Source organism: Podarcis gaigeae, assembly GCF_964106915.1.
Source record: "Podarcis gaigeae genome assembly, chromosome: 4".
In the NCBI taxonomy this organism is placed as follows: domain Eukaryota; kingdom Metazoa; phylum Chordata; class Lepidosauria; order Squamata; family Lacertidae; genus Podarcis; species Podarcis gaigeae.
The window spans coordinates 61,740,667-61,757,832 of NC_139677.1; the positions used below are offsets into that span (position 1 = coordinate 61,740,667).

At 38.3% G+C, this 17,166-nt stretch overlaps 1 protein-coding gene across 29 annotated transcripts in view; it reads left to right on the top strand.

The window, feature by feature from the left end:
* ROBO2 (roundabout guidance receptor 2) overlaps positions 1-17,166 on the top strand; it is an 800,601-nt gene that overhangs the window by 376,967 nt on the left and 406,468 nt on the right. For all 29 annotated transcript variants that reach the window (XM_083735907.1, XM_083735912.1, XM_083735908.1 and 26 more), the window contains exon 2: positions 16,572-16,898. In XM_083735907.1, coding sequence (XP_083592033.1) covers positions 16,572-16,898 — 327 coding nt within the window. The remainder of the gene's footprint in view (positions 1-16,571; positions 16,899-17,166) is intronic.

The following is a 17,166-nucleotide window of genomic DNA, read 5'->3' on the forward strand; positions in this document are numbered from 1 at the left end:
ACAGTTAAGTTGCCTAATACTGATCATTAAACTAGCATATGAAAAGTTAATATGTGGATGCAGAATTTTGTTATCTGCAAGGTTATTCATAGCAAGCTATAAGAGTGGCCTGAAATTCAGTTAGTTCAAAGTGTAGTAGCCCATCTGATTAAGGGAGCAAATGGGAGCATATTACATCTGTGCTAAAGCAACTGCATTGTCTCCTTATTATGAATCTGCCAAACTCTCCATAACACATTCTTCACACCATTCATATTCTTATACAGTACAGTCGTACCTTGGTTGTTGAACATCCTGCAACTTGTACGTTTAGGCTCCCGAGCACCTCAAACCCAGAAGTGATTGTTCAACTTTGTGAACGTTCTTTTGGAACCCGAACATCCAACGGGGCTTCCATAGCTTCTGATTGGCTGCAGGAGCTTCCTGCAGCCAATCAGAAGCTGTGATTTGGTTTTCGAATGTTTTGGAAGTCAAATGGACTTCTGGAACGAATTCCTTTCGACTTCCAAGGTATGACTGTGCATCTCTATCATGCTGTCCTTACCGTTTTTCTAAACTAAACTATGACCTTTTTTTCTTAGGGAAATTTTTCCAACTTCCTGCTCATTTTTCTCAAACTTTTCCAGCTCTACAATATATTTTTTAAGGTGAGGGAACCAGAACTGCTACAAGTATTTCACCTGTGGTCTCACCACATATTTGTATAACAGCATTTTGATATTGGCAGTTTCTTTTTCAATCTCTTTCCTAATGATCTCCAACATGGAATTTGTCTTTCGAGAACATACATTATCTAGTCCTGTTCGTAGTCCAGATTCAGGCATAGTTTTAGAACTGTATTAGCTTGATGGGTTAACTCTATTAGGAGAGGATGGGAAGGTGTGACAATATCAGTTCTCCTTGATATCTCTATGGCTTTTACTACCATCTGCGATGGTATCCTGCTTGTGAATTTGGAATTGAGGGCACAGTATTGCTTTAGTTCCACTGCTGAATACACTGCCATTACCAGAAAATACTACTGGATGATGCCTTCTTGACCCCTAGGCTTTCAGGCTGTGGGGTGCCACAGGCTTCTATTCTGCCCTCATTGCTTCTTAACATCTATGTGAATTGGTTGGGATCATTCATTAGGACATTTGGAGTGAGGTATCAACAGTATGTTGATTACTACCAGTATGCTGACAATACTCTGCTCTGTTTCTCTGTATCAATTGAATTAGTTAAGGCTGTGCAGGTCTTGGACCAGTGCTTGGATGTAGTGGTTGGCTGGATGAGGCCAAACAAGTTGAAACTGAATCTTGACAAGATGAAAACCCTGTATGTAGGTATTTCCCAGGTCTGGGAACTGGAGAGTTTCCTGCTCTAGACAGCATTGTACTCTATCTAAGACCAGGTGCATAGTCTGGGGTTACTCCTAGAGCCAATATTGTCATTGGAAGCTCAAGGGGTCTCTCTTGCAAGGAGTGTCCTTTACCAGCTCTGGGTTTTTTCCTGGACAGGGAGAACCTTCTCACATTGATCTATGCATTAGTAACTTCTAAATTGGACTACTACAATGCACTGCATGTGGAGTTGTCCTTGAAGCTGGTTTAGAAGTTACAGCTAGTGTAGAATGATATGGCTTTCTGGCTTTCTGGACTGGCCTACCACATACAAAACTGCACCGATTGCCTACAAGCCCACTTTAGTTACCTTTAATGGCTTAAGAAGTCATATACACCTTGGGGTCAGGATTCCTGAAAGAATAGCTCATTTATTAGGATCTATTTGGGAAGACTTTATTGGGACAGGGAAGACCCTTCTTGTTTCTAGTGCCCGTTTTTGACATTGCACCCCCTGTGATAATGCTGATGCCTACTCTTAAATTTTAGATGCCGTCTGAAGACTTGGATATTCTTTCAGACTTTGAGTAGCATATAGTACCAATATTGATGTTTTTAGTAACTGTATTGTTAATTTGAGTTGTAACCTGCTCTGATATTTCTGTGCAATGAATAACATGTATATGAGAGAAGTTAGGTAGCCAGCCATAAATCGACAGCTGAATCATTTCACGATGAAGGAGACATCCTAGCGCTCTGGTACTTTCTGACTCAAAACTTCTCCAGTGTTCTGGGTTTTTTTTCTTTTTCAATAAGTTCATCAGACTTATTATGAAGCTTGTGGCAAAACCAACTTGATAATAGTCTAATCTTATAGTAATCTTACCCTTTTTAAAATTCAAATGTCCTTATTTGTGAGCTTTTCCATATTGCATTTCTGCCATTGAGCTCCTGAACTTCAATAAGCTTCTGAGCTTCTTTTTTAATCTGATGAAGCCAATTATTATTAAACTATTTGTAAACGAGCAGTAGATGCCTATCTTGAGGAATTTCAGTCAATTGTCATTATGCATACTATTGATTAGGTTTTCTTTGTTCAGTGATAGCCTGTCTTTACAGAATGCTAAAGTGCTTAGTAAACAGCAGTAAAATTAATTTTATAATATAAAAGATTGCTATGAAATCTATGCTTTATAAAGAGGGGAAAATATACTTTGTAGGAAAGAACGATTTTGTATGCAGAAGAGAGAGGTTTGTGTTTATTATAAATAATGCACATGGGGAGATGATTAGATTAAAGAACTGGCCTTTCACCTTGAAGGCCACAGTTCAAATTAAACCTTAGGTTGTAAGTAAATTGAGATGAATGGGTTTAGCTTTGTCCCTGGCGTAAAGCAGTCTATATCTCAAAAATCACCATACATCTGTTTTTGCAAACTTGGCATAATTGGCATTCTCTTAGGACAGTGCTGGCATTGAAACTATTGCTTATCGCTGAGGAAGATGGTCTCTCCAGGTCAGGGTTAAGATCATTGGCAGGTCTATGAAGAAAACCTTGTTTGTCTGTATTAATGATCCATTTTTCTCATATTAGAAATAATGCTAAAGGTGTTCATATGAAGTTGTTTTAATATGTTAAGGTAGATAAAAAGAAATAACACTTTTAGATAGTGCCTTTTCACTGAACTTCAAAGTTCAAATCTTCACCAGCATTTTAAAAAGCAACAGTGACAGTTATATTAAGGTTTAATCATGGGCATTTGATGTTTGTGAGAATTCAGAATATAAAATGCATATTAATTAGTTCAGCATTTGTTATTGTTTGTTGAATTTGAGGACTAGGTTGAATTTTTTTCCAATAATGTCAGTGGGTTTTCCTAGGAGGCAATCTGGTTCTTGTCACTCCTTGCGTCATCATTACTTCTTCAAAGGAAAATAATGCATATCACCCTTTTTCTGGGGAGAGATAACTTTCCCTGTTACATTTTCCTTAGTTGGCTGATGGAGCATTAGAATACCCCCATCAATGTCCATCTGTTGCAGCTGAATAAGTTCTTTCTTTTCTATAATATAATGTGGCCCTAGTTCACCTTGTGTCTTCGCTCCTTATTCCAGTATCTGGCTGCAATTATGTTTTGTTGTTTTACAGTGTTTATATATCTAGACAGTACTAGATGTATATGCACAAATCTACTAAAAGTTTGTAGACATATATGTGTATGAAATGCAGTTGTGACTGAAATTGGTCATTTGCGAATCCTGCTGCCCTTTCATTTGCAGCAGGAAATGTGCCTAGGGAGTTCTTTCCTTGTGCCTAGGGAGTTCTTTCTGCTTGCCTCATCCATGTGGTTTCACACAAGACCCTTCCACGCAGCCAGGACAGTATTTGGGGTGGGGAGGTGACTGGATAACTGTATAAATCTTTTTTAGCAAAATGTATTCAGGCATAGTGGTTGAGTAGTATACTGCTTGTACCTTAAAAACCTTTAAAATATATGCGTTGTTTAACATTGCTGGAGTGATGGTGGGTTTTTGTATCAAGTCTGAGTAAGATTCAATTGATTTGTTCAAAATATATAGATATCTGTTATCCATTGAGATGTTGCTGTTGGAGTGTAATAAGGAACATAGATTAAATAAGAACATTCTTCACTTTCTCAAAGTCACCTGCTACCTTTGTACAGAGTAGGGCTAGACAATACTTGATTTTCAACATCACGATATATCACCAGCTAAATATCACAATATTTCAAGGTATCAAAATATATATCTGTGGCAGCGGAGGGCCTTGCTGGGCCTCCCCACGGCAGCAGGGGTCTTGCGGTACCTCCCCGCGGTGGTGGAGGGTGCGCCATGCTTCCCCACAGCAGCAGAAGGGCTTGTCGTACCTCCCCTCGCTGGCAGCGGGTGTGCCACGCTTCCCTGCAGCAGCGGAGGGCCTTGACCAGGCTCCCTGCAGCTAGGGCTTTAAAATGCAAAGTAGTAGATTTAATAAAAATATTAAATAAACTTCTGTATAATATATGTAATATATTTCCAACTAATTTAAGAGTAGTTTAACTGATTTACTAGTCAAGTTGCTATTGGGCATTTGAAACATGCCACAGAGTGCGTACAGAGTAGACCACACAGATAGAATCACTGAAGAGACGCAGAGAGATATTTGCAAGGTTTAATTACAAAACTCCTTTAACATACATCTTACATAGTGTCTATAGTCATCACCCACCCATCCACCAGGGGGCAGAGTAAGGTACATAGTGCACATAATATACCATTCACAATCGCTGACACAGCTAATTACAGTGACTTATCAGCACCTGCTACACTACTACACAGCTGTAAAAAAACTAGGTCAGGATATGCCCCCTTGCTTTTAAAGTGGTACACACCCTGTGAAACAATAATGAACCCTAACATTTAAATAAACTATTCAACAGTTGCATCTGCTTCCCCACTCAGAGGTCTAAGTGGAATCTATGCATGCAGAAGCCATTCTTCTACTTTCCTGGGAGTAAGCCAGTAAGATACCAGTAAAGGTGAAAGAGTTTGCTGGTTTGTGTGACAACTTTTCATCATTTCTTATCGGTTAGGTGGGTGGATGGTGAGAGCAACAAAGCATGAGACAGCTGCCTGCAAATTATCTGTAAAGTATCTGTTCAGCTGAGCTACTCCCTGGGACACTGTCAAGCCTCAAACACTTATCACAATGTTATTTAAATACTGGTACAGTGGTACCTTGGGTTACATACGCTTCAGGTTACAGACTCCGCTAACCCAGAAATAGTACCTCGGGTTAAGAACTTTGCTTCAGGATGAGAACAGAAATCTTGCGCCGGTGGCGCAGCAACAGCAGGAGGCCCCATTAGCTAAAGTGGTGCTTCAGGTTAAGAACAGTCTCAGGTTAAGAACGGACTTCCGGAATGAATTAAGTACTTAACCCGAGGTACCACTGTAATGTGTTGTGGACAAAGTTTCATGCAAGGAAATTTAAGTTGTTACAAAGTTACCAACAATTTCTGCTAATGTTGGCGTTACAAATAAGATATAAACAGTCTACTTTTTGGTTTGAACTGGCAGCTATACTTAATTTTGTTGTAGTCATTTATAGGCACAAAGATTTAATAAAATCATATCCCTTACTGGCAGCTACAGTATCACCTGTAGAACATGTTGGCAAGCATAAAGAACGGAAGCTGTGCTAAGCCCTAAAAAGCTAATAGGGATTAACTTTACACAGAGGAATTACTAATGAAGACATCGTAAAAAAAAAGGATAAGAAAAATGGACTGCTGCATATGAAGTTTTTAAAGTTTTCTTTATTTTTCAGTGCATTAATGTTTTCGGTTGTCATTCTGAAATTACTGTCTGGCTGTTTCTTTAGCAGTGGCAGCATCCAAGAGGTGTATAGACCATGTAGATATGATGACAGGTGTGTGTACATATATGTTCTTGGATCTAGCTTACTGCAAAATAGAAAGAATTGTAAAATTGTAATGTTGTAGTTTACAATATCTCTGCAGATTAGTCTGAAGACCCAACAAAATTATGTTAAATTATTTTAACTATGAATATGCATGCAGAACAGTACTGTAGCTCTCATAGATTTTCAGATAGTATTGGATCCAGGACTGAGGAGGGCAGCACTGCACGCCTTGTCTCTTGGCAGTGGAGTTGCTGATGCTTACTTGGAGGGGTAAAGTGTGAGAAGTCAGTGCTTGTGGGCACATTGGTGGAGCCAGTCCAGTGCTTCCTTCTGCCCTTCCCTCCTTGTAAGTGCCACTATCCCTGCTGCTGGGAGGCCAGACTGCTCTGACTGCTCCTGGCAGGGTCAGATACTAAACTAATTTGTGGCCTGCGTCGTTCAGCCAGGATTGGTGGTCTTACGATGTCAATTAAAACATCAGAAATTCAAACATTACAACAGCATTTTAGCCTGTTGTCTGAAACTAAGTAGGGATGATGCCAGCCTGATTTCCAATGGGAAGGAGTTGGCCCTGCTGTGCTGAAGGCATGACTCCTCATTGTCAGGAATTATGCTTCTGGTCCTTGGGAGACCACTAATACTGCTCTCAGATAATTTCATTGATTGACTTGGGACATATGGGGTGAATGAGTTTAATTCTATGACGTGTATAATTTGAGGGTAGCTTTGCACATTACAAGTTTAGAACAAAGAGAAAAAATAAAATTTCTTATAATTCTGTGAAGTATGAGAGAAGTGTTTTACACACAGTGACTATGTAGACTGGAGTACTGATGTGCATTACCAACACTGAGAATCTGTGTCAAAAAAATTGTAATGTGTGAAGTGACCCTTGGTGAAGGTGAGTATTTAAGCCATATATACTAGTGTGATAGGGAAAGAGGAAAATGGTACCCTTTATCTCTGGTCTGCACTATCACATTTAATGAGTAAAAAAAGCATCTATTTTCCATTCCCCCTAAGCTATTGCCTTCTGTTCCTCATGCTTCATTTCAAAATCCATTTGGACAACTGTTAAGTATATTAAACCTATCCCCATCTCCATTTATCTAACAATTCCACCATTCTTTGCTAGATTCCTCCTGAGTGGTTTCACTACAAATACCTGGTGTGGTGATGTGGGTATTCATACCCTTGCTCAGCAATGAGGTTGAAGACATTACATTTTCTGGAGGAAAATAATAGGAGGGCATAAATAATCAAGAAGGGAAAGATTTAATGGGGCAAAATCTGAGCAGTTAGGCTAGGCTGTAATTTTTTTTTAAAAGGGGCATGAATAGGCTAGATATTGTTCCTCTCACAACTTGATGCAATGTACCACACAAATACACTTGAATAATTAATGCAAATTGTGCATTATCACATGGACTGATAAGTAGCTGGTGGAAAGCTATAAATAGAGGGTAGTGATAGGCAGCAATATACACATTTGGAGAAAGATGTCAGTTGGTTTGATATAGGGATTTTGTTTGGGCTCTGTTTTATATAACATCTTCATTAATAATCTCCACAAGTGGGTAAACTGCATGCTAATTAAATTCACAGATGACACTAAGTAGAGAGGTGTTACAAACATAGGGTGACCAGATTTTCTAAGTGAAAAATCTAGACCACCTGTCATTGCAGGCGCACAGAGCAAGTGGTGATTGAGGAAAGCCCACAAGCATTTGACAACTCTGAATGCGAAAGAAGGAAGGAAGGAAGAAAAAACAGGCATTCAGTTGCTTTAAAAAAATGTTATTCTCCTTTCAGCACATTATCTTAGGGATTTATCATTACCACAAGGGCATGATGTGTTAAAAACTGTATTTATTGTGCGCTTGAAAATGGTGAATCATAAATAAGTTTTCAAATGCATAGGATAAGCAAGTGTTCTTTTTTTATATAAAAAGAAAGGGCTTGATGCAAGTGTTCTTTTTTTATATAAAAAGAAAGGGCTTGATGCAAGTGTACTATTCCAACTGTGCAAAAGAGAGATAAGAACATGTAAATGCTCACAGAATCATGTGAAGTGCTGAGTAATCTGAAATATTCAGCATGGATTTTGTGATTGCATGGATTGGAGCACATTTGTGTGTGTCTCCCTTTGTGGAATGTTGTGCATGGCTCTTTTCCATGTGAGCAAAACAATGTACATTCAGTGGCATTGCAGTGAAAGTTTCCACAGTATTACAGAAAGAACCAGAAAATGAAGTCATAGAGTTGTAGTCAATGCTGCTGTTCTGCTTATGCAGCAGACTTCCATTTGCATAACTGAACTTCCCTTTCCTTTCACCTGCAGCTCTCTGGAGAAATTTTTTTGGGTGGGATACTTTGCGGGGAGACGCTTTGGAAACATGTACAGTTTTGCTGTGTGTTAGAAAGTGTTCACCCCTTAAAGCTAAGAACTTGAAATATCGAACTTATGTTAGGGAACATACAACTGATAATACAGTAATATGTATAGAGAAATCGGATCAAGTTACAAGTGATTAGATTAGTTTTTTTTTAATTGAAAACTTATTTGTACAATATTGGAATAAGAGAAGATATGGAACATTTGTTAGGTTATTCAAGTACTGTTTTATCACAGCAGTGTGACAGAATAGCGGTATAATGTGTCCACTAGTTATATAATAATTGCCTAAATTGTAAAACATATTGAAGATTGGGTTGGCTTTTCCTGATTCTGCTCTCTATTTAAATGCATAACTTTATATAATCAAACCTAAGTATAGTTTTCTCCAAAACCTTGCAGCTAACCCTCATTTGTTAGGTGTTTGTCCCCGAATATATTTTGCAATTTGTTTTTACAATATTCATTTCTGTGTATTACTTGATTACCAGTTCCCTGTATAACTGATACAATTGATTTTCTACTGGAATAATTTCTTACTGCAGGTTGCATATTACTAAATATTGAAAATGACTGTTATGTGATGAACCATGAATGTGGATTCATGCTCTGTGTTTTAGACTTTCACCCAAAGTTTGAGGCATTATTACCATCATTTTAGACTTTAATTGTAACATACAAACATCTAAAATTTTAAACTATTTTATTTCTCACTGCCTTGAAAAGGGAGTAATTTGACAGATTACCCTGAACCTGTGGGTTAATCAGGACCAGGAGGACATAGCTGATTTTTAACTGTATTTTTATTGCTTCTTTTGTTTCTTCTATTTTAATTTATTCTATAGAATTCAAATTGTAACACAATAAAGCAAAATACAATGTGTGTGAGAGACGGGATGGGGAGAGGGAATGAGAGAGTAGCAATAAGAATACAGTTAAAAATCATATAGCTCTAGCAGAGCACATTGCAGTTCCTACAACAGGCGGAAAAATCATTAAGTGGTCAGGCAATACACTCAGCAGTTTTCAAGCGGGGTTAAAAATATTTGGGAACTACTGGTGTAAAAGACCAATTTTTAGGGGAAATATTTACTGACACTGATCAATATTGATCAGAAACTAGTTTAGTTATACAAACAATATAAAGTTGGGCATATGTCCTCCAATGTTTTTATATGAAAGGATTGCTGCGCCCTTTCATATTTCAAATGAGCTGCTATCATGTTAACTTTCAGTTATTGTTCTGAAGAAATATTATGCAGATATCCAATTAGTGATGGACAAAATGGCCTTCATGCATCGCCATGTTTGTAACAAGAAGGGCAACAGTGGAAGTCACGTTCCTATTGAGAACGTTCTGTAGGCCACTGCTAGGCCATGATTAGCCTGACTGTGGAAGACAATTGTAGAGGCATCTGCTCAGTTAATTTTGAGAGAAAATTTACCAGATGGAGGCTGAAGATTTAAGTGATTAGAAGGTAGTAGATTGGAATACAAATTGGATTAAAAGAAATTAGATTGATATAAATCGAATTGAGTCACAACAGTTTGTGTTCTTCGTACCAAGGGGCAGTGGATTATGGGAGAAGCAGATGCTCCAATGAGATAGGAATTAATGTGGCTTTGACAGTCCATCTGGGAAGGCCTCACTATCGAGTACATCCCTAATCTCTCTCTCCATTTATCAATGCCATAATGTTAATTAGTACTTCATTCATTAAGTTACTTACAGAGGGGGAAAAAAAATCTCACCCCTAGTCTCTCTCTGCTTGAGTATTTGTAATTGTGCCAGGAAACAGGAACCTCTCTCTAGCTGAACTAGCTACTGTTGACTCTTATGTTAGACCCATGTAGTTTTCTTCAAGCATGTGACTGCTTTTGGCACAGAGGAAATTTACTAGGCTTTGTTTTGCAATAAATTTCTCTTCATAAATCCAGCTGCATAGTTATTTGAAGTCCTGTCTTGATCCCTAAAGCACATCAATCCCGAGCTACTACTAACAACCACCCCCCTTTCCACCATTTTAATAAGGTTCTGTATATACTCTACTGTATATAGTTGAATAATATGTTGTTTTATGGCCAAGATGTAGCAATCACATTAATGATGAGAGGCAGGTTCTTCCCTGAGGGGTGGAAGGGGGAGCAAGAAAGATTTGTGCATGTGCATGAACACACTGTTGGAGAGTTATATTTACTGCACCTGAAATTCATGACTGATGTTTGCACTGGTCTGCCCTAATTCTGTAGACTAGGACTAACATAAGCGTAGCCGACTTTCTGATGTATTATTTCATCTAAGCAGTATGCTGCAGGACAAATACTTGCTTTTGGAGAGCCTTAGAATCAGCCAGTTGGATAACTGTGAACACTTGAAAGTAACAACATGCCCTGAAAAAGAAGCCACAAATTTTGCCTTGATAGTCAACTAGTTTTATGCTTGGAATTTTCTACAAGCTAAAACAGTGTGCTGAAAAGAGCAGCACTTTTTAGAGGCTTGAGTGGTTAGAAAATGTTCACACACACAGTGCATTTTACAATCAAAGTGTTCCTGAGTAAGATAGACATGGCAAACAGTTGCATGCAAGTGATTGAGTTTCAATAAGCAGCTGAATGGTGCATTCTTCTCAAAAGTTTTCAAGATGCATCTCTCCTTCTTTTGCAGCACCACAGATTAAAAAAAGCCAGAGTCTGGCTTGTCATGTTTTCCAAACTCAGGCTTAATGTTTGTTTTCCACAAGCAAACCACACATGGTAGTCAAGATTTTCCACTCATTGTTTGTGTGGAGGCAACAAAATGTGAGCCTAGGTTTGGACAACATAATAAGCTAGGCTTGTGTGACCTAAGGTTTAATGCAACTTGTAAACTTGGCCCAATGTGTGAGCAATGTGAATAAAGAGTCATTCATTTTCCCATTAATAAATATTGAATTAAGCTCATATCACACTGAAATTACATTTGGAATGTGGACACTGCAAAATGAACTATTCTCTAATCTTTTACTACATTCCGTCATTGATAAATCATAAGCAGGCTCTTGAGAAGGAGAATAAAAGTGTTGAGACACTGTAATGAACTCTGTCATTATATAGTATGGCTTTACTTTAATTCTGAAATTTTACCTTTTGAAAGTTCAAATTATTATCTTTTATTTGGTTAAGATAATGCCAGTGTGTTAAAATAAAGAATATTGGTCAAAAGTGCTCCCATATTTTTCAAGACCTTCAGGACTATCTTAATCTTGTTTGAGACAATGATCTGCCATCATCATTGATCCCCTTAGCTTCAGTTGCATGCAACATATGTGAATCGTGAAAAGTTTAAATATTGTTATTTTATTTGGGGGCTGAAACAGATAGCAGCATTATGCTTACTGAAAATATGCAGTCAATTAATGTTTATGACCTGAAATGGTACCATCTGTTTCCTCAGCCTATCCCTTTCGCTTTACTACTACTTTTAGATCTTATTCACAGATTTATTGCCATGGTGGTAAACAACATGAAGACTGCTTTCCTATTCTGTCACCTTTCATTCCTGTGTCCTTGTGCAGTGCTGCTCATGGTGGAACAAAATGGATTAAATAAATCACACCATGGGTAAAAGCTTTTAAAGGAAGCTTTGTCATAGCTGTACACTGAAGCATTATACAATTTCTGCTTTGTGATGGCATTGTGGTGTACGTTAATGGAAGCAGAAAAGATATTAAGTCAATTAAAAAAATTAAGACAAAAACATTGACCTAGAAGATGTATGAAATGGTGCCATCTTTTGAACAGAACAAACAAGATACCAGGCTTAGAAAAAAGAAATGTTATACATAGCATGCTGTATAAGTAAGATTATTGTCATTCTTCAGAGAAATCTGATGTGCTTAGTGAAATAGAAATTGTAACCTGGAACATTCATCACAAACTCCAGTGAGACACTATACTAGTGCTTTCAAATTGAAGTTATTACATGTGACATTCCTGGTATCTGCCAACCTTGACTGTAACTCAATGAAGCAGGAGAGCTGAGGAAAAATCAGTAAGTACTGTCTAAACAAGTGCCAAGAGTTGGCATAGTGAATCAGTGTGTGTGTTCTGTCATCAGGCCCAAGGGCATTCCATTTAATCCTGATGGCAGAAATGAGTGTTAAGAGTTGAGCATTACAGGCCAAAAGAATAAATAACTGGGTTTATATTGAATAGGCAGTGGTGGGAGGGTGTCACCAGCAAGAAAGAATCACCTTGACTGTGAAAAGAGAAGAAGAAAGATGGTGGTTCCAGACTGAATAAAGAAATGCAGCACTTGTTAGCCCAGGGCCTGGCTGCTGAGGAAGCTGGTAATATTGGCTTGTCATCATAGCAACATCAGAAATGATTAAAGGTGATATCATTCAGCATTCTGATTCCCACAATGACCACATAGAGTTTTCTGGGAAGCACAGAATCAGCACATGAAGGCAGTTTTACTGTAGCAAATCACAGAGGAAGCTTGTATAGAACACCTGGAATACATCTGTCATGCAGTTTTCCCTGTAAGCCTGTTTTCCACATTACATTTTTAAAACATGAGAGTTTTCTCTGAATCACATTCAGAACCATATCTAGAAATCTCTTGGTAATGCTAATGATATTTTTAAATAGTGGCATCAGATGAGCATTCTGCCAGATACTGAATGGGATCTGTAATCTGAGCTAATTAGGCATATCAGAGTTGTTGTAAGACATTTTCAGTGTAAAATACGATTCATAGTAAAGTTGTAGTGTCTCCATATTAGAGATGCACTCATTGTTGAGCACTGTCAAATACTCAAAAGTTACTTTATATCTTCCTGAACTATATGCTGTCTTCTACCTAGCACACTATTGTCTTTATTAATATGCAACACTTGGTTCTTTTGACTAGAAAATGCATTACTGTGATAGTGACTTTCAGTGTTGGGGAAAATATTCAGCTCATAACTCCAATACTTTGCTGATAGCAACTTAGCACCCCTGCTTCTACAGTTTTCCACAGTAGATTTGGCTGTGTAAATTCCTGTTCCATAAGTGTCCTTGGTAGTCAGAGTTTCATTGATTGGTTCCCTGTCATAAGGTATATTTTCCAGAAGTATAACCATTATTTAATGTCTTTCATCTGGACATGTGAAGTGTGGCATTTGAAAAGTATAGACTTCCAGTTGACTTTGGATAATACACATGTTTTATCCATGAAAATTTCACGTGTGGAATTCACCACTTGATGCTGTAGTCAGTGCATGATGAATGTGCCATTCTGAACAGAACCATTCTAACTTTTCTGTCTGCTTGTGTGATTTACCAGTTAACTTAAAAATCAGTTATTTACATTTATTTAAAGTTGAACTGCTGTTAGTGGTGCCATTAGGGCAGGAGACTTCAGGACCCAACAGCCCTAGGAGATGCTTTACACTAGCAAGAATTACAGGACAATAGTAGTTGTGCCTGTCAGTATCTTAATTTCCCCCGAGTGGTTTCCAGAAGCTGGCACTCTGGAAAACAATGTTAGCAGCAGATGAGTATGGCTGGAGCCAGTTGGGTTGGCACTTGGTTCCACAGTACTAGCTGCGGTAACATAACTGGAGTTAGAATAAGAATAAAGGAACCTATTATTATTATTATTATTATTATTATTATTATTATACCTGCCGGAAAGCAGATTGACAGGGTGACTATGGTAGTTGTCCCACCAGTTCCCTGCCTTACCACATAGCTGCTGAGCCAAGTAGCTGTCCATTGTCTGAACTGAACAGCTCACCTGCCACTAATGACTATAGGCCATCACTATCTACATCACTATTAAGTAGTCTACTAAGAAGTTAGTCACATTGAATTCAATAGGATTTACTGCCAGGTAAGTGGGTATAGGTTTACAGCTTAACTATATCCTGCTACATTAGTAAAACAGGGCAACAAACATACACAACAAAACCAAAACACTCCAGTTCAGCGTGCATCATCAGTGTGAAAGATGCATATTTGAAAGATATGTTGATGTTGATTTCAAGTGAAAACTGTCTACTTTGGTTGCATGTGGTTTTTATTGTTGGAAGGAAAACATAGTAGTTTCACCCTCAAGGCAAGCCATCTGCTACCTTTGGATACAAAATGGAACAAAAAGGCATCTTCAAGTTTATTTTTTTCTCAGATTTGGAGCAGGAAGGAAAGAGTTGGCATGGCAGAAGGCTCTTATCAGTAAAAGTGTTTACATGAAGATAGGGATGGAGAGATCCACATTTTTAATTTGTAACAACATTCAGTTGATGAATTTCTGCATTAAGGAATTGAAGTTTGAATGAAGTGTGTATGTTAGTAGGGCCTCTCTCGCACATGCAAATTTGCTGCTCCCTATACCTTAGAGCCTGCTATGTTCGTGGGACACTGGGAGCCCACTGGCTCTGGTGATGCGTCTTGCTGCTCTGGTTCTCCTTGCCATGCTCCATCACCCTGTGAGAACTTCCTTCCCCATCCCCTGCTTGCCCTGGTGTGCCCTAGTCCCGGCTCACTAAGATCCCCTTCCTCCTCGCCGTTGTCCTGCCAGTTCATTACATCAGTGTAGGTTGGTTTTTCAGAACTCAACCTATGAGAAGAAAAGATAGATTTGTATTGAGCAGACTGGCAGCATTTTCCAACTGTAACAACTACTCTAAACATGCAATATCAGTTTTCATATAGCTCGTAAGATTTTTTATGATGCTGTATGGGTTGCACAAATATTTGTAATCAGCCCAGGGAACTTTGGTGACTGGGTTGTCTAGAACTGGTATAAATAAATAAGTACTATTTCTCCCAAAACTGTTACAGCCACTCAGAAAACATTAATTTTAGCCTTGATGCAACAAGTGGGCATGCCTTAAGTCAATTTCTAGATGTTTGAGCCAATCTGCCCTTGTGATTAAGTATCATTGAATCTAATTATATTTTAGAAAAATATGTGAAGTTATGGTCATATTAACTTGCTTTTTGTTATTTCTGTTAAGATGTAATAGGCCTCTGGTTTCCAGAAGATGTTGCCAATAAGGAAGTTTAATAAACCAAAGTTTTATCAAATAATTTGGAAATGCACAAAGGTTTTTAAAAGCAGTTTATTAGAATGAATAAAATGGTTACCTTTTCTCTCTGATACAGGTTAAGTATTTGAATTGGCAAGATGCACAGCCACTTGCAATGCCTTTTCAGTATAGATTTAACAAAAAATAATGTGTTTGAGTTTTCATAAATGAAATAGGCAATGAAAACAGTTTACATTTCAGGCTGCAAGAGTAAGTTATAAATAAGTGTTAAAACATAACAATTTATTTTTGCCTTTCATGTGAAATCTTACTGCTTTTGTGTATAGGTGCAGATTCTTGCTTGTATAGCAAATGAGTGTGGTGGGTTTTTTTTTAGTATCCTGCAAAAGTGTGATAACAGTGCTGCAATTTTCATTCCTTTCAAAATAAGAGTCTTGATAGAGAGTTGGTTAGCGACAGCTAGGGTGTGCATATCAAGTTAATGTACTTTACAATAAGCTTGATGATTAGGCTAGCCCATAGCCCACGAGGACATATGAACAATACATATTTCAAATATCAATATCAAATGTGATTCTTAGTTGAAGTCACTTAAAATATTACTAGCATTATTCAGAAAACCGAGTCCAATACTAGAAACCAAATATTTCTTAGAAGTGGGCATGCCCCTCAGATAGTAGTATCTGAGACCACCACTTATTCCTAGTCTCTGATATTTGGGAGAGACTGCTATGAAGTTGCTGTCTAGTTTCTGTCATGTATTAATTACAGGGATATGTGACAAAATAGACTATAAAGACGGTTGCTGGGAAAGTGGGTTTCACCTAGTGATTGTTTGCTTTGTATGTAGTTTTCCCTATTCCCAAGTATATACACAAATTTGTTGTTTTGAGTTCAGTGCCAGCTGCACTCCTTTATACCTGTGAGCAACTTTCTGACCTTGAGGTATTTGTGTATGGTTGTATAAATGTGGCAAATAAGTGCAGTCCTGAACACAGCCACAGTAATACCTCTGCAAATGTCCGCCTTGTCTAGTGTCCATCGCGGCGAACGTCTGCGGCAAACCCAGAAGTACCGGAATGGGGTACTTCCGGGTTTGCCGCATGTGCAGAAGTGCAAACCACTCTGCGTGCAGACATGGTGCTTTGCCCTGCGTCCTTTTCGGCTAGCGGCCGGGGCACCAGAACAGATCCCGACCGCAAAACGAGGTACGACTGTATTCAGGTGTTAGACATGTTGAATTCTGTGGTAGTTACTCCCATGAAAGTGTTTGCAGGCCAGATTTTCAGCCTAAAATATTCTTGAAAGGATCTGTTTTATTTCTAGTGTAGAAATATTTTAGAGAAACTAGTGAGTTTTAAAAAATAACTTGCTGATGATTTGCCTTTCTTGCACTTTGTCACTAGGATCTCGTCTTCGCCAGGAGGACTTTCCACCTCGAATTGTAGAGCATCCATCAGATGTAATCGTTTCTAAAGGAGAGCCAACGACTCTGAACTGCAAAGCTGAAGGAAGGCCAACTCCCACTATTGAGTGGTATAAAGATGGAGAGCGTGTGGAGACTGACAAAGATGATCCCCGCTCACACCGCATGCTGCTCCCTAGTGGATCTTTATTTTTCTTACGAATCGTGCATGGACGCAGGAGTAAACCAGATGAAGGAAGTTATGTATGTGTTGCAAGGAACTATCTAGGAGAAGCTGTGAGTCGTAATGCTTCGCTGGAAGTAGCACGTAAGTAACCCCTACACTATCTTAATGTCATGAGATAAAGTGTAGTTACTTTGATTCACAATAGAAATAAGGACATTTTCCATTAAGCATTCCTATATACTTTAATCTGTTAAATTTCAATTACCCATAAAGTATGTGGGAATGCTGAAAAGAAATGTTCCTATTTCTTAGTCTTTTACATGCACATGTATTCAGTGCAGTGACCATACATAATGTGCAATTGGCACTAAGATACATTGTGGTTCATGTAATCATGAATGGTGCTACC